At 47.6% G+C, this 23,258-nt stretch overlaps 1 protein-coding gene across 1 annotated transcript; it reads right to left on the minus strand.

The window, feature by feature from the left end:
* Positions 1 to 8,279: 8,279 nt before the first annotated feature.
* Positions 8,280 to 23,012, minus strand: GINS4 (GINS complex subunit 4). Its single transcript, XM_055567015.1, has 8 exons — positions 22,805 to 23,012; positions 21,693 to 21,807; positions 16,554 to 16,640; positions 15,375 to 15,488; positions 12,231 to 12,328; positions 11,987 to 12,075; positions 9,822 to 9,912; positions 8,280 to 9,730 (listed from the first exon to the last, which is right to left on the minus strand). Exons 2-8 carry the CDS (start codon positions 21,786 to 21,788, stop codon positions 9,634 to 9,636), a joined length of 672 nt encoding a protein of 223 aa, XP_055422990.1. The 5' UTR covers positions 21,789 to 21,807; positions 22,805 to 23,012; the 3' UTR covers positions 8,280 to 9,633.
* Between the last annotated feature and the right edge of the window lie 246 nt (positions 23,013 to 23,258).

Consider the following 23,258-nt stretch of genomic DNA (forward strand, 5'->3'; position numbering starts at 1 on the left):
ATGTTAAAACCAGTTCAAATAAGGATTTGGCTTTATTCTCTACAGAACAAAATTCAGTTGCATTGCCATGGATAGGAATCACTTGCATAGCAATCGTTAGGAAATATTCACATTACTATCGGTTTTCTATGAATTAACTTCTACCTCTACAGAGTTGTAAAATAGCCTATTCAAAAACACGGACATACCCTACAAGGATCAAGCCATTCCACTGAAAGGATATCCAGTAATCTCTTTTGTTCACTCCAAAAATCTAAGTTTTTCCTGCATAGGTTGTTGTAAAGATTTACACGGTTATCTACTTAAAGCATACGAAAGGCTGATTCATAGTAAATAAGTGATAAACATTGGATATTACTGTCATTATTGCCTTCATGTCTATAGTGCATTACTTTGAAAATATTGGTAGCTGTTTTTCTGCTGTGGAAGGGAGATTCAATTTTTTTTTTAAAGGGCAAAGTTATTTGAAGTCAAGTCTGTTAAATATTAATTAAAGAACAGCAATTTTGTTTTTGAAGTAACTGAAGTTTCTTATTTTTTTGACAAGATGAGTGTTCTTTCAGGTCTCGTTGACTAGATACGTCAAAAAATCAGTTCTCAGAGGATTCTGTGAGATGGCAGAGCAGGAAGCACCGGGAATCTGTCTCTCCACCCAGACCGCAATTGCAACAGCAGAAATGCTCAAGGGAGCTCTCTGGGGTGAAACGAAAGGACACCAGACAGTAATTTAAAGTCCCATGAAGAAATATAGATCTCAATAAAGGCAAACACACGGGCGATTATAAAAGCTTGTATCATTGTAACAATGGTTTGTAATTGTACTTTTTGTTTTCTACATGATTTAAGAGACTATACATTTTTAAGGGAAAAAAAAAATCACATCAATTACAAGTGTAAAACTAATACCACTGGAACTTTAGTTTGTAACTCTAAATCTAGACTAACACACTTAAATGAATTTTTAATTTATGTTTTTGGGCATACAGTGCATAAAGATGCAATTTTATGATATCAACCACTGAAAGGGGAGGTGACAGAATTGTAAGAAAGCAGTGTTTTTGTTTTTTTGTTATGGCTTTGCTGCAGGTTGTGGGGATCTTAGTCCCCCAACCAGGCATGGAACCAGCGCCCCCAGCATTGGAAACACAGAGTCCTAACCACTGGACCACCAGGGAAGCTCCACGGAGCAGTTTTATAAAAAACTTATTGAAGTTAAACTGATATAAATTCAAATGAAAGTGTTAAAACTTTATCATGTTATCCTCATGATAACCACAAAGAAAACGGCTAGAGTACACGCAAAAGAAAATGAAAAAGGAATTTAAACACTCCACGACAAAAAAAATCAACAAAAAAGAAAAGAAGACAGGAATGTAGGAAATGAGGGGGAAAATGGCTATAGGGCATATAGAAAACAAAGAACACAATGACCAAAGTCTGTCCCTTCTTATCTGTAATTAACTTAAATGTAAATGAATTAAACATTCTAATCAAAACATGTAGATTAGCAGAATGGATAAAAACACATGATCCAACTATATGCTGTCTACAAGAGACTCATTTGAGATGCAAAACACGAGAGGGTGAAAGGGGAAAGATGGAAAAAGACATTCCATGTAAATAGTAACCAAAAGACAGCAGGGACGACTATACTAACATCAGACAAAACAGACTTAAAGTCAAAAAAGTTTACAAAACAAAGGACATTATATATTAGTAAAAGAAGGTATAACAATTATAAGCAAGAGCCACCGGGGAAGTCTCATAAGCAATAAGATATAGCAATTATAAACATTTACTACCCTAATGAAGGGCTTGCCACGTGGCATGAGTGGTAAAGAACCCGTCTGCCAATGCAGGAGACATAAGAGACATAGGTTTGATCCCTGGGTTGTAAGGATTCCCTGGAGAAGGGAATGGCAACCAACTCTAGTATTCTGGGCTTCCCTGGTGGCTCAGCTGGTAAAGAATCGGCCTGCAATGCGGAAGATCTGGGTTCTATCCCTGGGTTGGGAAGATGCCCTGGAGAAGGGAACAGCTACCCACTTCAGTATTCTGGCCTGGAGAATTCCATGGACATGGATAGTACATGGGGTCCCAAAGAGTCCAACATGACTGAGCAACTTCCACGTCACTTCACTTCCAGTATTCATGCCTGGAGAATTCCATGGACAGAGGAGCCTGGCAGGCTACAGTCCATAGGGTTTCCGGGTCAGACATGACTGAAGCAACTTAGCACGCATGCACACTCATGTCTTTAGCTGTTTTTTGTCTGTTTCTCTCTTGAACTCTGTCAGTTTTTGCTTTATACCTTTTGATGGTATGTCATTAGGATGGTGCATGCATGCCAAGTAGCAAGCTCAGTGGTGAAGACACCAATGTGGTGTGCTGTGCTTAGTCGCTCAGTTGGGTCCAACTCTTTGCAACCCCATGGACCATAGCCCAGACAGGCTCCTCTGTCCATGGGGATTCTCCAGGCCAGAATACTGGAGTGGGTTGCCGTGTCTTCCTCCAGGGGACCTTCCCAGCCCAGGGATTGAACCCAGGTCTCCCACATTGTAGGAGGATTCTTTACCAGCTGAGCCACCAGGGAAGCCCATGAATACTGGAGGGGGTAGCCTATCCCTTCTCCAGGGGATCTTCCTGACCCAGGAATTGAATCGGGGTCTCCTGCATTGTAGAAGTATTCTTTACCAGCTAAGCTACCAGAGAAGCCCAAAGACACCAATATCCACTCACAATAATGGACAGAACAAACAGAAAATAAGAAAATGGAGGATTTATAGAAAACCACCTAGATCTACAGACGTATACAGAAGACTCCACCCAACAACAATAGCATCCGCTTTCTTCTTAGGTGCACAGGGGCATTTTCTAGAACAAACCATATATTAGGCCACAAATTAATAAGTGTCAATGAATTTTAAAAGATAAATAACATACAAAGTATCTCCTCTGGCCACAACAGGGTAAAGTTGGAAATCAATAGCAAAAGTAAAATTTAAAAGTTCACAAAATTATGGAAGTTAAGTAATACACCTTTCAACAAACAACAGCTCAGAGAAGTCACAAGGAAAATTTAAAAAAATACTTAGACACAAATGAAAAGAAAAACACAGCACACCAAAACTTGTGGCTCATAAAGTGCTGCTGCTGCTGCTGCTAAGTCGCTTCAGTCGTGTCCGACTCTGTGCGACCCCACGGACAGCAGCCCACCAGGCTCCTCTGTCCATGGGATCCTCTAGGCAAGAATACTGGAGTGGGTTGCTAAGAGGGGCAATTTATAGCAATAAATGCTCACACTAAAAAACAAGAAAGAGAATCAACAAAGTAACTTTATAACTTAAGGAGCTAGAAAAAAGAGAACAAACTAAACCCAAAGTCAGCAGAAAGAAGGAAATGATTAGGTCTAGAGCAGAGAAAAACAAAATAGAGAAGAGAAAAACAATAGAGAAAAATCAATGAACCCAAAAATCAGTTCTTCAGAAAGATAAAAAAATGGACAAAACTGCACCTTGATGGACTAAGAAAAAAAGGGCGAGGACTCAAATTACTAAAGTCAGAAATGAAAGTGGGGACATGACTACAGATTCCACAGATAAAAAGAATTTTAAGAGTTCTATGAATAATTGTGTGCCTAAAATCTGAAGATCTAGATGAAATAAAAACAAATTCCTAGAAACATAAACCACAAGACTAAATCAGAAAGAAGCAGAAAATATGCATAGATTTTATACCGACTGAGGGGATTGAATCAAGCATCTCCCAACCAAATAAAGCCACGGACTTGATGGTTTCATTGTGAAGTCTACCAAACAGATAAAGAACTAATGCCAATCCTTCTCAAACTTTTCCAAAAAACTGAAGAGAATACTTCTTAACTCATTCTATGAGGCCAGCATAACCCTATACCAAAGCCAGACAAAGACACTACAAGAAAACTATAGCACAGGGATCTATACTCAATATCCTGGGATAAACCATAATGGAAAAGAATATAAAAAAGAATGTATATATGTGCACAACCGAGTCACATTGCTGTATGGCAGAAGTTAACACAACGTTGTAAATAAACTAACTTTAATAATAAAAGAAAAAAGGAAACAACACACCAACATCCCTTATGAACATTGATGCAAAAATTCTCAAAAAAATACTAGCAAACTGAACTCAACAGCATATTAAAAGGATTAAACACCACAATGAAGTGAAATTTATTCTTAGAATGCAAGGATGGCTCAACATATGAAAACTATCAATGTAATAACTTTACAATTATTATAATAGCAAGTGAAGGAAAAAACAAAACATCTTATCAATTGATGTAGAAAAAGCATTCGGCAAAAATCAACACTCTTTCATAGTAAAACCACTCAACAAAATGAGAAGAGAAGGAAACCAGCCCCATATAATAAAAGCCATATGTAAAAACCCACACCAAACATCACATTCAACAGTGAAGGACTGAAAGCTTTTCATCTAAGATCAGAATGCCCGGCTTCACTTCTTCAACATAGTACAGGAAGTTCTAGCCAGAGCCTTTAGGCAAGGAAAATAAAGGGTATTCAAATTGGAAAGGACTAAGTAAAATTAGGCTTCCTTGGTGGCTCAGTCAGTAAAGAATCTGCCTGCAATGCAGCAGAAACAGGTTCAATCCCTGGGTTGGGAAGATCCCCTGGAGAAGGGAATAGCAACCCACCCCAGTATTCTTGCCTGGAGAATCCCATGGACAGAGGAGCCTAGTGGGCTATAGTTCATGGAGTTGTAAGAGTTGGACATGACTTAGTGACTAAACCACCACCGCTACCACCAAATAAAACTATGTTTGCAGATGATATGACCTCATATATAGAAAACCCTAGAGACTCCACAAAAAAGCTGTTAGAACTAAAACATGAATTCAGCAAAGTGGCAAGACAGAAAGCCAACACACAAAATCCAATTGCATTTCTATACATGAACAACCTGAAAAGGAAATTACGAAAACAATTCCATTTACAATAGCATCAAAAAGACTAAAATATCTAGGAATTAACTGAGACGGTAAAAGACTTGTACAAGGAAAACAGCAAGAGACTGCTGAAAGAAAGAAAATAAGACATAAATCAATGAAAACACATCGCATGTTCATGGGCCAGAAGAGAGAATATTGATAAAATGTTAATACTACCCAAAGAGATCTACAGATTCAAAGCAATCTCTATAAAAAAAACTTTTTTTTTTGGTAGAAAGAGAAAAAACCCATCCTAAAATCTCTCCTTTTAAGATTCATATGGAATTTCAAAGAGCCCACATAACCAAAGAATCTTGAAAAAGAGGAACAAAATTTAAAGGATTGTGCATAAAAGATACTATCCAAAGAGTAAAAAGGCAACCCACAGAATGAGAGAAAGCATTGGTAAATCATATATCTGGTAAGGGATTAACATCCAGAACATATACTGAACTCCTAAAACTCAATATCAATGAAAACAACCCAATTAAAAAGCCACAAAGCACTTGACATTTCTCCAAAGAAGATATAGGAAGAGCCAATAAGCACATAGAAGATGTTGAATCACTAGAGAAAGGCAAAATTACAGTGATATAACTCCATATTCATTAGGATGGTTACTATTTAAAAAAAAAAAAGAAAACAAGCAGAGGCAAGGATGCAGAGAAACTGGAGACCTTGCAAAATGGTAGAGCTGCTGTGGAAGAGTGTGGTGGCTCCTCAAAAAATTAAAAACAGAATTACATTATGACCCAGGAATTCTACTTCTGATATTGATATTTGCACATCCATGCTCTCAGCAGCATTACTCACAACAGCTGAAATGTGGAAGCAACCCAAGGGTCCACTGACAGATGTATGGTCTATCCATACAAGGGAATATTATTCAGCCTTAAAAAGGAAAGAATTTCCAACACGTGCCACAAACTGGATGAACCTTGGGGAAATTATGCTAAGGGAAAGAAGCCAAGACAAAAAGACAAACTTGTCGCCAAAAGACAAACTATTTGCTTCCACTTAACACGGTAATTCAGTTCAGCTCAGTTCAGTTCAGTCGCTCAGTCGTGTCCGACTCTTTGCGACCCCATGAATCGCAGCACGCCAGGCCTCCCTGTCCATCACCAACTCCCGGAGTTCACTCAGACTCACGTCCATCGAGTCCCTGATGCCATCCAGCCATCTCATCCTCTGTCATCACATGGTAATTAGAGTAGTCCAAACCATAAAGACAAGGCAGCAGGGTGGTTTCCAAGGACTGGGGGCAAAGAGTTACTATTTAATGGGTATAGAGTTTCAGTTTTACAAGATGAAAAGTCACAGGCATGGAGAGTGGTGATAGATACCAACAAGGTGAATATATTTAATATCCCTGAACTGTGCACTTAAAAATGGTTAAGACGGCAGCTATGTTATATGTATTTTATAATACAAAAAAAAAAAATCAATTTTCAACAATTCCAAATGTTTGGAATGTTTAGCCTCCCATTATAAATCACTTAATATTCCAGTACTTTGGCCACCTCATGCAAAGAGCTGACTCATTGGAAAAGACTCTGATGCTGGGAGGGATTGGGGGCAGGAGGAGAAGGGGACAACAGAGGATGAGATGGCTGATGGCATCACGGACTTGATGGACGTGAGTCTGAGTGAACTCCGGGAGTTGGTGATGGACAGGGAGGCCTGGCGTGCTGTGATTCATGGGGTCGCAAAGAGTCGGACACGACTGAGCGACTGAACTGAACTGAAGATTACATGAAGTATTTTTTAATTGAAATAGTTGATTTACAATGCTGTGCTAGTTTCAGGTGTACAAGCACCACAATTCAGTTATATATATGTGTGTGTGTATATATGTTATATATGTATACATTCTTCAGATTCTTTTCCCTAATAGGCTATTACAAAATATTGTGTATAGTTTCCTGTGCTGTATAGTCAGTCCTTGTTGGTTATCTGTTTTATATACAGTAATAAGCATATGTTACTTCAGTTCAGTTCAGTCGCTCAGTCGTGTCCGACTCTTTGCGACCCCATGAATTGCAGTACGCCAGGCCTCCCTGTCCATCACCAACTCCCGGAGTTCACTCAGACTCACGTCCATCGAGTCAGTGATGCCATCCAGCCATCTCATCCTCTATCGTCCCCTTCTCCTCCTGCCCCCAATCCCTCCCAGCATATGTTACTACCAACCCCCTAATTTATCACTCCTCCCACCCCCCTTTCCCCTTCAGTAGCCTGTGTTTTCTATGCCTGTGGGTCTATTTCTGTTTTGGAAATGTTTTTTTTTTTTAGATCTCACATATAGGTGATACCATAGGATATCTTTCTGAAGTACCGGTGAATAACACTGTTATTCAACAGTTCCCCCTGAGAGCTTCATGGTCAACTCGTGTCCCTCGCAGAGGCAGCGGGGTGTGCAGGGTGGCGCGGAAGCCTGTGGTTGGGCAGAGTGAACACAGCCGGGGTCTTGCTGCAAGGTCACAGCTTATACATGTTTTTGCTGCAGCTGGAAAACTCAGACAGGGACCTGTGAGCACTTCTCAGGGACCTTGCTGGCGACAAGCTTGTAATAGAGTGTGATGCCGTTACCTGAATCGGTGTCCCATCACGCTTCCAGTGACGCGCTTTTACCTATAAAGCAAGATGCTCTTCACACGTTGAAAACGTTAGAGACAATGTCACACTAAATCACACCGATCCCCTATACTTGGTTTTGAAATTCAACTTCCCCTTTATTTTGAAACGACTTATCTAAACCAGTCTTCCTTTGAAGAGGTGACCTAGGAAGTGAAGCAACGCATGCTGTACCCGTCCCGCGTGCCTGGCACGGCGGGAAGGAGTGGGCGACACGACACAGCTCCGTCCTCTCCTCTCAAGCAGCGGAAGCGGTGGGACAGGAGCACGCAGGTGACCCCGAGGAAGGAGACCTGGGTGCAGACTCACTGCCAGATGCTCACCCTCTTTTCCATCTATTCCCTGGAGGCTCAGACAGTAAAGAACCTGCCTGCGATGCGGGAGATGTGGTTCGAGCCTTGGATAGGGAAGAGCCCCTGGAGGAGGAGGGTATGGCAACCCACTCCAGTATTCTTGCCTGGAGAATCCCCATGGACAGAGGACCCTGGTGGGCTATAATCCACGGGGTTGCAGAGAGTCAGACACGACTGAGCGACTAAGCACAGCACCGCACCAGCAGCCCTGCCTGCTTCTGAGGGTGCTGGAGGACCAGGGGGTCCTTGCTCCCAAAGCTGGAAGTTATCTGGGCCCAGACAGCCTCTCAGACCTCACGTGCAGCCTTTCCACTGTGCCACTGCCTTCCAGCCTCACTGACTGCAGCAGAATTCATTTCTGCCACAGGGCCTTTGCACAAGCTGCCTTCTCTTTGCCTGGAAAGCCCTTTCCTCTGAGCTCTGTGTCTCTGGCCCCTTCTTGTTATTCAAACCTCAGCCTAACTGAGTGAGATTAGCTGAAATTAGTGAGAGCCCCTCAGAGCACCCCCTCTAAGCATGCTAGCGAGTCCCTATTCTGATTCTCCATGAGGCACTGCTCCCACCCAGCAGAGTCAGTGACCCTCTCGTCTGGGTGGAACCCCAGTGTACTGAACTGTACCCGGCACACTCTGCTCACTGAACGTTTTTCAATGAATGGCTGAGAAGGGTGAGACTGCTCTGGAGAAAATGAAGTACTGCATGAGATATAAAATGCTTTTACTAACGAATAAAAAACACTCCCCCCTGCTTTCACTGAATGTCTTCTCTTGGAAATGGCAGCAACATCGCACTGGTTACTCTACGAGGCTACATCGTGTAGATGGAAACCTGCCTTCCTGGGGAGCAAGAAAGGCTGGAACCCAGTTCCTCTGCATCACGTTTCAAGGGAAGACAATTCATCAGCTGTCTGTACATCCCTCCCTGGGTGACACTGCCCATTTGCTGAGTTTCATTCCGTCCATTTCCCTGGAGAAAGTGAACGCTGGTCACAGGAGCGCTGCTGCTGCTCTGACCAGGTCCAGGCCAGCAGATGGCCCGCAGGCTGGCCTGCTGAGGCTGCGGTTCGGATGCACCTCATCAGACCACACGCTGGGAACTGCCCACGGCTCCTTCTGCCACAAAACCCAGATCTAATAATAGTTTATTGGTTGGGTTGTGAGGCTCAGCTAAGTGTGACACAGGTTAGCTCTAAGTCCAAGAGGAGAGGTTCCAGAAGGTGAGTTTACATGGGTCAGTGACTTCCACAAAGGGCGGATAGGCGGTTGGAGCTATTTACACTCTTCCTGCCAGGAGGGCTGAGCGCACACTCCTGCCGCTGTCGGGTCGGGCCCACGGGTCCCCTCATCACAGACAGTGATGGCTTTCTGTGAACTGCCCCGGCCTCACTTTCCTCAGTTCAAACATCACCACCAAGGGGGTTTCAGTGACTCTGGCAGCAAGATCAGCACAGCTGAAGCATCATCTGCTGATTCTGGCTGGAGTGGCAGAGCTGAGGACGAGTAAGGGGGCTGCTCTGAGCAGATCTCCACGGCCCAGGGACCCGCGGCACCGCCAAGATCGCTGCTGTACTCGGCACGGGGTGGCATGCAGGGTTTCCAAAAATGTGTCTTCTAAGGTCCCGTGGCCTCATTTCTCGGTTAGTTATTTCTGGTTTTAAATCAGCTGTATGGCCCCAGAAGCGACCAGGGGTGCGACAGTTCTGTATCGAATCAAGTGCTGTGAGCCCTCCTCCAGGTCGATCACGTAGTCCCTGGAAAAGGAAGGGAACTCTGTACCCGCCCAGCTCGGCGGCAGCCCCGGTGGGACTGCTTCCCACCGTCCGCAGCGCAGGCATCACTCACCTCTGCTCGTCGGTTTCTGGTTCCACCAGGATGTTTTCTTGCCGCTCTTTCACTCTTAGAAACACGTATGCGTCTAGGTCTGGTTTGGGAACTGCCAGAAGAATGGTAACGTCATCAGCAAATGCTCAGCTAATAAGAGCAAGAGGGAAGCGCTGCTGAGACTAACTGCCTCAGTCATGAAGGGACCCTTGATAGAAAGCATGGCGGGGGCGGGGGCGGCAGTTGTTGCAGGGATTTGAGGAGAGATCTGGGCTCCTCCTAGAAACAGCCTACTTCCCGCAAGGTCTCACTCAGCACCCACTCGCTGGACAAGTGGAGAGGTCTTAAGATGAGTGGAAGCCTGGGAGGAAGGAGCAAGGACCACTGGAGAGAAACACGCCCAAGAGTCTCAGGAGGACACAGTGTGTGAACAGAGCCAGAAAGCAGATCTGTGGAGGCGGGGAGGCCAGGATGTCAGGGAGATGGGGTCACACGGTGATGGCCTTGGATGTCAGGCTGAGGAACCCAGGCCACCAATGGAAGCTGCCCTCCATGTCCCTCCGTTGATCACAGGTTAGGCTGGTGCCCCTCCTCCTCCACAAGCCACACCTCGTCAGGAAGAGCCCAGAGCCGGCTGCTCCTCCAGCCCTGCACTGCCAGCGGAGAGCCCCACCACCCAGTGGGGTCCAGAGAACCTGCTGGACCACTCAGTGTTCAGGGCCCAGCTCAGGTGGGGGCTGCCCGTGGTTCCCCGTCCACTGAGAAGGCTGAGGATAACTGGCTGCAAAAGTCAGGCGCGGGTGCCCTGGGCTGCTCCCGGGTTCTGGACCTCCAGAGACTCCAACTTCAGCAGATTCAGCTGGGCCCACTGGGCAGCTGCTGATTCGAGGAAACCCTCAAAGGATGTTAGGTTACGACAACCTTCCCTGACCCTGCCAGCAAGGTTTCCATGCTCCAGGGGCCTGAGCGGGACTCAGGGCATCTGGGCTGAGTGAGCCAGGCTCTGATCTGCCCAGGGCAGGCTGCCCCCTGCACAGCTCCAGTCCTGGGAGCCTGGCTCTGATCCTTGAAAGGGACCCAAGACAAGCAACGCTTGAGTGTCAGGAGGTGCTGACCAGCATCAAGTAGAAGGAGCTCCTGGGCAACGGCCTGGGCCAGCTCAGGAATCGATGCAGGCCTATCTGCTTGAACCCAATGGACATGACAGATAGCGCTGGGCAGGGATGAGGTTCGTGGCCCCCACTCCACTCATAAGTGCAGACAAAGAAGCTGAACTGGACAGGGACTGGACCTTCTGTGTCCCTCAGGCAGGTTCTCCAAAATGACCAGTTCAGAGTTCCACAAACCCTGCTGGGCTGGGCTTGCTCCTGGTATTGTGTCCCCCCAAAGTTATATGTTGAAGCGCTGACCCCCAGAACTTCAGGACAGAATAGATTTGGAGACATGGCCTTTAAAGGGCTAAAATGAAACCATTAGGGTGGGGCCCTAATCCAATCTGACTGGTGTCCGGATAAGAAGCAGGACGGATGCCAGAGTGTGTGTGTGTGGTGGGAGGGCAGGCAGCCACCTGCAGGCTGAGGGGAGACGCCTGGGGGGCCCCGCTGGCTGAGCTGACCTCAGGAGCTACCACCAGGACCCCTGCCCCTCTGCTCAGCAGACTCTTGGGGGGACTGAGTGAGGGGGTGATGGCTGTGCCTCCCCTCTTTCCACCTCAGTTCTGTTCCCCTTTCCACAGCCTGGAAATTGCTCACAAATAAAGATCAGGAGCCCTGAGGGACCCCCTGGAGGCCTCCTAGCCAACATCCCCCCCACCCCCAGAGCGGGGAGACAGGCCCTGCAAAGCCTGGAATCTGTGAAGGAGAGGCTGCCCCTCCCACCCACCCCACCCCCGCCCAGAAAACAGAGACCTTGGCTGCTTCCATGCCCAAAAGAGCCCAGCACAGCGTGGATGCCCAGGAGGTAACTGAATATGCCACGAGGCTGAGTCTCTATTTGGAGAATTTCCTCCGAACCAGAAGAAGACAAAAGTGATGCTCAAATGGCTACAAATGGCTACCCTGGTACCTGCTTTTGACGATTCTTGGTTTTTAACCCAGAACCCTTCCTCTGTCTCTGTTCTGCTCATCTGTCTACATATTTATCTTCCTTCATTCGAGGGAAGAGAGTGAAGCAAATGTTCTGCTCACCTGTCCTCAAGAGGTCCACCTTCTGTAGATTGGGAGGCATGTGCTTTAAGGCTGTTTCTTTCAGATAGGTCTCTGTGTTAGCCAGGAACCTGAAACACACACACCCAACGCCGTGACGACACCCGGCGGAGTCGCCGGGGCCACCAGACCCGCAACAGGGGCCCTGCCACTGGCCGCAGGGACACAACCATGCCACCCACACTCCCAAGCCTGGGGGGATAAAGGCGGGTCCACGCCTGCTCACTCTTTGGCAAAGACAAACTCCTCCGGAGAAAGGATGGAAGGCTCCTCCTCTCGGCGGGTCTTCTCCTTTTCAAGGATGTGAGGGAAAAACTTCTCTATCTGCGGGACAGGAAACACCTGTCAACGCTTCATGCCATCAGTTAGTTTGATAAAGTGGGTCATCAAAGGTCTTGTCTGAGTCCAGCGGCACACAGACCAGTCTCCTGAAACAGGCGGAGGTTAGTCTAGAAAGTGACTTTAAAAACGGTGAGTCTTGGGCGTCTCTGGTGGTTCAGTGGTAAAGAATCTGCCTGCCAAAACGCAGGAGACACAAGTCCGATCCCTGGTCCAGGAAGATCCCACATGCCGCGGGGCAGCTAAGCCCGGGTGCCACAACTGTTGAGCTGGTGGCTCTAGAGCCTGGGAGCCGCAACTACTGAGCCCACGGGCTGCGGCTACTGAAACTCTCGAGTCTTAGAGCCCGTGCTCTGCGACAGCAGAAGCCACTGCAACGAGGACCTCGAACCGCAACTAGAGAGCAGCCCCCAGTCTCCACGACTAGAGAGTAGCCTGCACAGCAGTGAAGAACCAGCAGAGTCAAAAATAAGTAATAAATAAGGCAAGACTTGGGACTTCCCTGGTGGTCCACCGGTTAAGACTCCTGCTTCCACTGCAAGGGGCACAGGTTCAATCCCTGGTCGGGGAACTAGGATCCTGCATACCACGTGCGGCCAAAAAACAGGAAAAAAAAAAAAAATGGTGGGTCTTCATGGTTGAGCCTCTTGCTAATCATAAGACCTACCTGCTACGCTTCAAGAAGGCAGGTTTCAGAGAATTCGGAGGGAAGACCAGGGCTTGAAAAAGCAAGACAGTTTAAAAAGGGTGAAGGGTATCATGAAGGAAACTCTGGAGAGACAAGTGGAAATGGAGTTTAAGAGGCAGGATGGGGCTGTCAGCCAGCATCTCTGTGTAGCTGTACAGGTGTCCTTCTGCAAGACGAAGCAGACACAGGGGCTGGACAGACAGACACAGAACATACAAGCTGCAGAGGAGTGACGCGTGAATCAAAGAATATAACTGGCAAAGATAAAGTCCACAAATGGGTGAGGCTTGGAAAAACGCTAAGAACTACCAGAAAACAGGACAACAAAGCTAAAAGCTACAGAGAGGTGCGTGGTCAGGAACCAGAAAGGGCAGTCTCTTGTTTGGAGTCAAGGCTGTCAAGATCACCTCGGCCAGGGAAACGCCTTTTGCAAGCAGAAGTGAGGAGGAGCTGAAGGCCGAGAGAAGGCAGCGTTTATCCTTAAAGGGGTGAGGTCTTCCAGCTCAGAACCACTGTCTTGAAGGAGGAGTTAAAGTCACACGTGTACGGGGCCTGAGTGTGTCTCCCGTCTTCACGGGGACTGTCACTGCCGCTGCACTAGAATGCTTGCCATTTCAGAATCGCAGAGTCACTGAGCTCAGAAGGGGTGGGAGAGATAAGAGGCAGGCGCGTTTCCTGATATTCAAATATACAAAGGAGGAGGGGGATCGTCAACACAGATCAGGGTCCTTCAGGTCGTACGTGTTATTGTATTTGAATAAATACTGGAAAAGATAGTTTGTGAACTCAGAGCAAAGTGACTGGTGACCGTGAAAAGGATTCACCCAACCACACACACAGAAAACTGAGCGGCCTGGTAGCTTAAGGTGGGCAGAGGCAGGCTGTGTGTCTCAATTTGTTCCAAACAGGCGGTATTGTCTCTGATGCCTTCGTGGACAAGCTGGAGCAGGGCAGGGAGACTGGTGACAGTACAGGCTAGAGACTCATAAACAACTGAACACCGGTTCAGTGACGGATGCTGACCCACGGGGAAGGCCCAGGGGACCCATGTCTAACTCTGGCCCAGTCCTATTAACGAGCCAGGTAAGACCTCTGATGACACACTCATCAAACTTGCTGAGATAACGAATAAACTAGGTGACGAGATCGAGATCCAGAGACGAGGGAACTGCCCAGCTTAATAAGGAGAAGCTTAAGAGGGACAAGTTTTGAGCCCTACATGGAAGGATCGAAAATCAAGCCATGTAAATATAGGACAGTGACAGGAAGGGGTAATAATCATGACAGCTGAAAAACTACATAAGAGGCTGGCACTCACGGTGAGTGCAGAATGAACCCAGGCTGTCACCATCAGAGACGCCATGCGACCCTGGGTGGCATTACTCCCAGTCTGATGTCCAGGAGAAGGGAAGTGACCATCCTGCTTTTCACACAAGCGACCCAATGACAAGAGGAATTCCATGTTCTGTTACAGGTGGGATAATTTAAGGAGGATACTGACAAATGTTTTAGGGAAGAGACCAGGAGAGTTAAGGGAAATAAATGGCTGAAATGTTTAACTGAGAGGACTCCGATGAGCCTTTGTGAGCGGTCCTCAGAATCGGAAGTGACCGCACGTGGAAGATGGTACATTGGCGATCGTGGTGATCCCTAAACAAAAGGGGGTTTGGGGGAACCACACCTTCGACCCCAACTCCTTGAATAACTTTGCAGTTGGTGCTCCGTATCCAAGGCTCTGCACCTACAGATGCATCAACTGTGGACCACGTTTATAACACATATTTACTGAAAAAGATCCATGTATCAGTGGACCCGTGCGGTTCACACTTATGCTGGTCAAGAATCAGCCGTATTTGCTTTGTCGTAACTAAGAGGACAAGTGGAACCAAATGAGAAGAATCTTCAAGGAGGTAAGAACCTCCCAGGGTTAAAACAGACATCATACAAAATACTGAGTAAGAATTTTTGCAGTTCCGTTTTTATAAGTCAGATACAGCTGAATGTCATTATCACGGTCCACATGACACGGCCTGAACGACACGCAAAACACTTCTCAAGACTAGGTCCCCTCTGGTCAGTAGTCTGTTCAGCGGCTACCAACACCTCCACCCTCAGCACTGCCCCGCGGTCACTCCAGGGGGCGCCATTCTCGCAGCAGGCAGACTGAAAGTGTCCCCGGAGGAGGAGGCCGACAGCCACCCGCGTCTTTCGTCTGCTCCTCCAGGACAATCTGTCGCCCTCTTGACTCTGGCTCCCCTGACCTGGGGCCTGGGGAGTGCTTCCAGGCCCGGGATGCTCCCAGCCCCCACCCAGGACCCTCAGCCCCCACGACAGGCTCCCGACCTTCATGAGCCGACAGCGCAGGTAGCTGCTCAGGACGAAGCGGATCCGCTCCATCTCCATCTGATGGATGCTGACCTTCAGGTCCCCCTTCTTGGCCCTCTTGAGATTTTCTTCCTGTTCAGAGAGAAAAAGAAGTTTGTAAAGAAAAAAAAAAAACGAGAGTCAAAGACTAAGAACGTTTTTTTGTTCAATCTGCCTGCGGTCCGCGAGGACCGTCATCATTGGCAACACCGAGGACTCGGAGGCTACACTGAGGTCAGAAGAGGACATATACTCCCTGTGTAAGAGCTCTCATCTTCTTCTCATCTCTTAATTATACAAACAATACGTGACCACAAGCTCATGACACAGTGCAAGCACTACTCATTCACTTTTAGAAAAAGACCATTTCAATAGAATCTGAATTTGGTCAGTCAGAAGAACTCCAACCCAAAGAATTCCAACCCAAGTGTAAACTAGATAATACAGCAGGTAAGAAATGTCTAACGGGTCTTAAAAGCAGTGTGAAAACACAAGTTGAGAAACTGTAAAACACCAATGTTTTAAAGCCAGCCTGAGGCTGGTAGTGGCTGAAACTGGCTCATCTAAGCCAAGGACCACACACTCAGAGGGCTTCCCTGGTGTCGCAGTGGTAAAGAATCTGCCTGCCAATGCAGGAGACGTGGGTTCGACCCTTGGGTTGGGAAGATGTCCTGGAGAAGGAAATGGCAACCCACTCCCACGGACAGAGGAGCCTGGCGGGCTATAGTCCACAGGGTCACAAGAGAATCGGATACGACTTTGAGGTTAAACAACACCACACTTAGAGGCTACAGGGCCAGGCTGGTAAGGAACGCAGAGAGGAGGGCACCCAGGGGCCGGCGGCCTGGGGGGCATGCTGGGAGGGGTGGCCCGTGCCCTGCGCTTGTCAGCTGTTCTCATGCACAAACGCGGGAAGGCTGAGAACAGGTTTTCAGAAGCTGACATCCCTGGGGTATCATGGGAAGCTGACGTCCAGATGTTCCCAGGAGCTCCCAGGCTTTGTAAGCATAGATAAGGAATTTAACATTAAACAAACTAAAAAACAAAAAACCCCAAACTAGGCTGGACCCAACAAAACAGATTTGCTCTCAGACTTTCACTGCACTCAAACACCTCCTAAGGGTCTCTCCTTTGGATCCTGAGGCAGGCACTGCTTACCATGTGTTTCAGCTGCTCCATGACACATTCTACGATTTCAGACTTGTTTTCCAGCAGCTCAGGGGCAAACTTTTCATTCATCCAAGCCTAAGAGACAAAGCCAAAACAGCATTATTCACCATGGAGCAAAATAACCCTGTGAGTCAGCACATACCCCTAAAATCACAGCGACCTCAGCAAAGAAAACAACCAGTTGGAAATACTGGGAATGCTTTGAAGACAAGTTATGTTTAATGACGACTTCTTTATTTCCTTTAGTGGGAAGCCTGTGTCCTTAGCATACCTACAGCTGAGAATAACCCCACGTGGTGTCCACAGGTCTATACCCGATATTGCCCACCAGGGGGCACTAGCACCCTTCCATTCTGAAAGATGAAGTTAAGCTCTATAAACCTCCCATCTCTTCCTTCCTGAAGCTTGGTGCACTTTACAAATACTTTTTCACTTATCACTACAATATCTGAGAGGAAACGGATTCAGTTATCCTTTTATGTTATTTGCTAACTGCATAAGAGTACAAAGGATCACAGACGAAAATGGAAACTCATCTGTTACGCAGTTGTGGAACAAGAGGTTAAATCCCTAATTTATGACTCAGGCCCAGATGCTTGGTACACTTCAGAAATCACCAAGGCTTAGGGAACTGAAATATCCACAGGGGGCTGAGGAACCTGTACTTATCTTTCAATCACAGAAAATTTAGTTTTAGCATAGCTCAGAATTACAGGCCAGGCAAGCTCCATTTATCCATTTTGACACCCTCCAGCCTCCGTTTCTCCAGTCATCACCATCCAGAAGCATTATTAAATACTGGCTATTGCTACTACAGCAAAATTTTTTCTTTTTTGTTTTGTTTTTTTTCAAGTGTTTAGGCTTCTGGAATAGTTTTCAGATATATAAAATTAACCAGAAAGAGGGTCTGCATTTTCAAGCAGCATAATGAATGAGAAAAGATCAAACTGCCAGTAAGGACTTACAGCAGGAGTTTTTCTTTTAACTGACTTTAATATACACTGAATAGGTAAAAAAAATATTTATGAAATACATAAAATGAAAAACAGCGGTAAACAGCTGAGTGCACATAACTTCACTAAAGAATATCATCTTTTTATAAGTCCCCTTGCCTCTCTCCCTCCCTCCTCAAAGGTGATCACTAACCTGAATTTAGGGTTTAATTTTCTGTCATTTCACGACATCTGTTTGTATCTCTACACGGTGCTTAACAACTTTCCCATGACAGGGCACTCAAAGAAAGGACAATGTCTGTATGGTACCCTGGGCAAAATGGAGGAGATTTGGGGAGATTTCTCATGTACAGTATGAAATCATGATAATAAAAATACATAACATTAGGGGAAGTTTATACTAGTACAAAACGTCCAAATAAAATCCTGTCGAAATTTTTAGTGAGAATCTTGTGTTTAAGTTCAGTCCTTTAAAATCCAGTTCTGTGTTTGAAATGACTTTGAAAAAATTTTAACGACAACCTGTTTGTCACTGTTACTGGGAGGAAATGTGCCCGCCTCCACTGCTCAGTTTATATGTTAAAGTCCTCACTCCCAGCGCCTCAGAAGGTCTTTGGAGATGAGGTCTGTAAAGAGGTAGTTAGGTCAAGATGGCGTTACTGACTCAACGGACACGACTCTGAGCAAACTCTGGGAGATAAAGGACAGGAGCCTGAGAAGAATCGGGCAAGACTTAAGTTCAGTTCAGTTCAGTCCAGTCACTTAGTCGTGTCCGACTCTTTGCGACCCCATGAATTGCAGCACGCCAGGCCTCCCTGTCCGTCACCAACTCCCGGAGTTCACTCAGACTCACGTCCATCAGTCAGTGATGCCATCCAGCCATCTCATCCTCTGGCGTCCCCTTCTCCTCCTGCCCCCAATCCCTCCCAGCATCAGAGTCTTTTCCAATGAGTCAGCTCTTCACATGAGGTGGCCAAAGTACTGGAGTTTCAGCTTCAGCATCATTCCTTCCAAAGAAATCCCAGGGCTGATCTCCTTCAGAATGGACTTGGTTGGATCTCCTTGCAGTCCAAGGGACTCTCAAGAGTCTTCTCCAACACCACAGTTCAAAAGCATCAATTCTTTGGCGCTCAGCTTTCTTCACAGTCCAACTCTCTCATCCATACATGACCACTGGAAAAACCATAGCCTTGACTAGACGGACCATTGTTGGCAAAGTAATGTCTCTGCTTTTCAGTATGCTATCTAGGTTGGTCATAACTTTTCTTCCAAGGAGTAAGTGTCTTTTAATTTCATGGTTACAGTCACCATCTGCAGTGATTTTGGAGCCCCCAAAAATAAAGTCTGACACTGTTTCCACTGTTTCCCCGTCTATTTGCCATGAAGTGATGGGACCCGATGCCATGATCTTCGTTTTCTGAATGTTGAGTTTTAAGCCTTAAGCTGCTGAAGGACAAACTGGTTAAACCGCAGGTTAAAATGCGGTCGTTAGGGGGCGCCCTAATCCAATGTGGCCGGTGTCCTTGCAGGAGAAGAGTAGGAGACGGATTCGGAGCGACTCGAGGGTCAGTCCGTGGTCGCCTTCTCTTCTTCGTGGACGTTCACTCTCTGTGTGAAATTATCTCCGGGGAGGAAAGAGCACGTGAGGACACGGAGACAGCCGTCTCCAAGGCCAGGAGCGGGGCCGCAGGGGAGACCGAGCGTGTCAGCCCCTGACCTCCTCTCAGACAGAGGAGCCTCCAGAAGGCAGAAGACATGCTTCCGCTGTTGGAGCCGCCCCACCCGCGGTACTTGTTGGGCAGCCTTAGCAAACTCACAAGACCGTTAAGATGAGAAACTGTGTTTTAGGCAATTAAGTTTGAAATCTTTTTTTTTTTTTTTTCCTACTAGCATTCAGGAGTTTCCTACACGGGCTCCTGGAGCCGTGATCACCAGTGGCCAGTCGGGCCACCCCACACAGCGGCTGTCCACGCGGTTGGCCGCCCACAGGGCATCACTGCAGGAGAGCCTCAGGCCCCGGGTGCAATTCCTGCTCACCCCCTGCCGAGGCCGTCAGATCCGCCGTCCTTGGGTTGCCTTCCGAGGAGCCCCGAGGACACTCAGAAGCCATTGGTCTGGGGCCCCGCTGTCCCCGAGGACGGGGGGCAGCATCCGGGCCCTTGCGGAGCCTCGGCCTGTGCGGCCGCCATGCTGGCCAGCTCCGCCCTGGACAACAGCCTGGCAGGGCTCTGAGCTGTACAGTTTCCTTAGCAACCATCGTTTGCTCTTCTTCATGATGCTCCTGAGAGCTATCCCTGCGGCGGCAGGAGCTTTTATCCATCTTCCTACTCTTTTTTCCCCCTCTTTATGTGTATATCCCTTACTCTAGGTATGCACCTGAGAAGAGAATAATTGGGCCATGGGATATGTGTGCCTTGTTCAACAGAAAATGACAAGTTATTTTTTAAAGTGACGGTACCACATTACACATCCACCGTGGTACGAAAGGGAACGTGTCAGTCGCTCAGTTGTGTCTGACTCTTTGCGACCAAGGACTGTAGCCCGCCAGGCTCCTCTGTCCATGGGATTTTCCAAGCAAGAATACTGGAGTGGGTTTACAAGTGTGCCAAAGGCTCTACACTCTTGTCAACACTCCCTACTGCTCACCTTTTTCATGTCTGCCCATCTGATGGGTATGAGTGATATCTCACTGGGTCTGAAATTTTCAGGGTGTCTGTGAATCTCCGGATAGTATATGCACTATTCTGTGTGAGTGTACGTGTGCACTGCTCTGGGAGGAAGTGCCAGAGTTTTCACCAGATTCTTAAAAAGGTTTGTGATAGAATTTATTTTTTGAAGGATTTTTGTTTGTTTAACGCATCTGAAAAGAATGCATATACAAAGAATTGAGATATGAGAAAGCACTGGTTCAGCACTAATGAGATCTATAAGAATTAGGATGTGGGGAAGATTATGTAACGTTTCTAAAACTTGGAATTGCAACCCAAATAAGCTGATAGAATCTCTATTAACACTTACGAAGAGTCTTCATAAGACCTTCCCCAGGATTTTTATTAAACTAGAAAGCCTCACCTGGCTGCTCCAGGGTTTCTCATATACAAACCAGAAATAAGGGGATTTCCCTGACTGGTTAAAATTACCTTCCTTGGGTTTTGTCACTCACGATGGCATGTAGGGCAGGGGAGAATGAAGAATCCTAAAGTAACAGACACAAGAGAGTTCTGGAAAGGGGGCAAATGCAGGGAGAGGAATAAGGCAGCAGGTGGACTGAATCAGAGAGACCTGGGTCACATCCTGGCTCTGATGCTGTCGTGTGACCCTGGTAAGTTACTCTACACCTCTCATCGAGAAGCTTCCGTTTCCTCATATCCAGAGCGGAGATAACACAGTACCTCCCTCAGGGGGTTGTGAAGAGCATTACTGCTCACGGCTGACATTCAGTGAGCCCTTCACATGCCTCAGTCTACACTCAGTACTTCACACACGTTATGTCATTCAGTCCGCACAACAACTCCATGAGGTACCACTACCATTACCTCCACCTTATAGTCAAGGGCGTGCAAGAGACAAACTATACAACTTGCCTACATTTGTAAAACAGACCAGGGGCATGGAGGGATTTAAACACAGATAGTCTGAAATCTTTAACTACCAAGGCTTCATGAGACCAGAAATATAAAGAACCCTGACACACGAGCAATACTCAATAAACCACAGTGACTATGACTAAAAGAAGAAACATCCCAGGAGTGATCTGAGGCAAGCAGTAGAAATGTACAGAATGGTTGGCAAAAGAAACTGGAGGAAAAGGAAGGATGAGACCAGTTTTCTCCTAAAAGTGTTTTAGCATTTTCTAGAACTTTTAAGTCTCTATCAGGCACTTCTGTAGTCCCCACAAATACCAAGTAGATCCTTGCTTTGTGAACCGTTCTTGTAACTGTCCCCAAAGCTGACCTTTACTGGACCCACCTGAGGATTCTGTGCTCGACATTATGAAGTTTCTATCTGGCTGTGCCTATACTTCCTGCTTCTGTGGAGATGGTAATACGCAGTCTCTTCTCTTCTAAGAAGCCTTGAATTCCATCCCCTCATTTCTTGAATCCTGACATTTGCAGCATTGGACTAGCTAAAGAGGCTGCGCTTGCAGCAGGGGGATTCCATGTGGGCTGCTTACCTGCTCCAGCCGATCGATGAGCTCTGCAGGGGTCAGGACCACCTCCTCACTGTCCCCATCAGAGTCCTGTCCCAAGAGGTCTGCTTCCTCTGCCATCTTCTCTGAAACCAGGAACCTAATAAATAAAAGAACCCATACTATGCTGTGTGTTTGTATTTATTTGCAAAAACACGCAACTATGGTACCTGGGAAAAAGGGGTTTACGTGGATTGTAGACGCTCTTTGGCAGTGGCCAGAGAGTTCACTGGCTTTGGTTTTGTAATGCGTTGCCTCTTCCTTCAAATCTTAGGTAAGGGATCAATTTCTCAAAGCGGCCACTCCTTACAAGGGTTTCCATGTGCTCGCTGAATGGAGCACCAATCACATCTGTTTGCCTTCCAGGAGGAGGTCCTTTCCACAGTGGCTGCGCTGGCTTCGCTCTAATATTAATCGCGGCACCTCTCAGGGCTGGGGACACAATGACCTGGCCGGTCAGTGACTCAGAGGCTTAGGAAGATGGGTGATGGAGACGTGTTCGCATCCTTGGAGCCTCAGTCAATTCAGTCAGTTCAGTCGCTCAGTCGTGTCCGATTCTTTGCGACCCCATGGACTGCAGCATGCCAGGCCTCCCTGTCCATCACCAACTCCCGGAGTTTACCCAAACTCATGTCCATTGAGTCGGTGATGCCATCCAACCGTCTTATCCTCTGTCGTCCCCTTCTTCTCCCACCTTCAATCTTTCCCAGCATCAGGATCTTTTCAAATGAATGAGTCAGCTCTTCGCATCAGGTGGCCAAAATATTGGAGTTTCAGCTTCAGCATCAGTCCTTCCAATGAACACTCAGGACTGATTTTCTTTAGGATGGACTGGGTGGATCTCCTTGGAGTCCAAGGGACTCTCAAGACTCTTCTCCAACACCACACTTCAAAAGCAACAAGTCTTCGGCGCTCAGCTTTCTTGGAGCCTCAGGGATTCCGAAAGCACATTCCTCCCTGCTCCCCTCCTGGCGTCGCGGGCATAGGGTCACCGCCTCCCCTCAGGCGCACGCGCGCACACACTTATACACACACACACACACACAGACACAGACACGCGGCGAGCGCGCTTCCAGTGGGCCCACGCGAACGCTCACCCGGGTCGGGGCAGGCTGCTAGGCCCTCCGAATCGGCGGGCAGCGACGGCAGGACGCTCGCGAGAAGCAGCCCGAGGAGCAACCGGCCGCGGAACGCTTGGCTCGAGCCGCTTCCTAAACAGACCAGAGCGCTCACTTGGCAGCTCCCGCGCTCCTCTCTGACACTTCCTGTCCAGGGGTAACGTCACCGCGCACTAGCGACGCTGTCCAATCACGGCAGGAGGCCCCGCCCATCCTGGGGGCGGGGCCTGCGCGCCCGCGGCCCGCTTTCCCCGCCCCTTCCCTAGTGGAGGCGGCGGGGGGCGGGTCCCGCTGCGCCCCGCCCACCTCTGTCAGTGTCCGGCGTGCGGCCCCAGCTCGCACAGCCCATGGGCCGTCGGCAGGGGGCGCCCGGCCCCCGCAGCTGAGGACTCGAGCGGCGTGAGTCTTCGCGCCATCCGGCACCGGCGCCCGC

Source organism: Bubalus kerabau, chromosome 2 (genome assembly GCF_029407905.1).
Source record: "Bubalus kerabau isolate K-KA32 ecotype Philippines breed swamp buffalo chromosome 2, PCC_UOA_SB_1v2, whole genome shotgun sequence".
Lineage (NCBI taxonomy): Eukaryota > Metazoa > Chordata > Mammalia > Artiodactyla > Bovidae > Bubalus > Bubalus kerabau.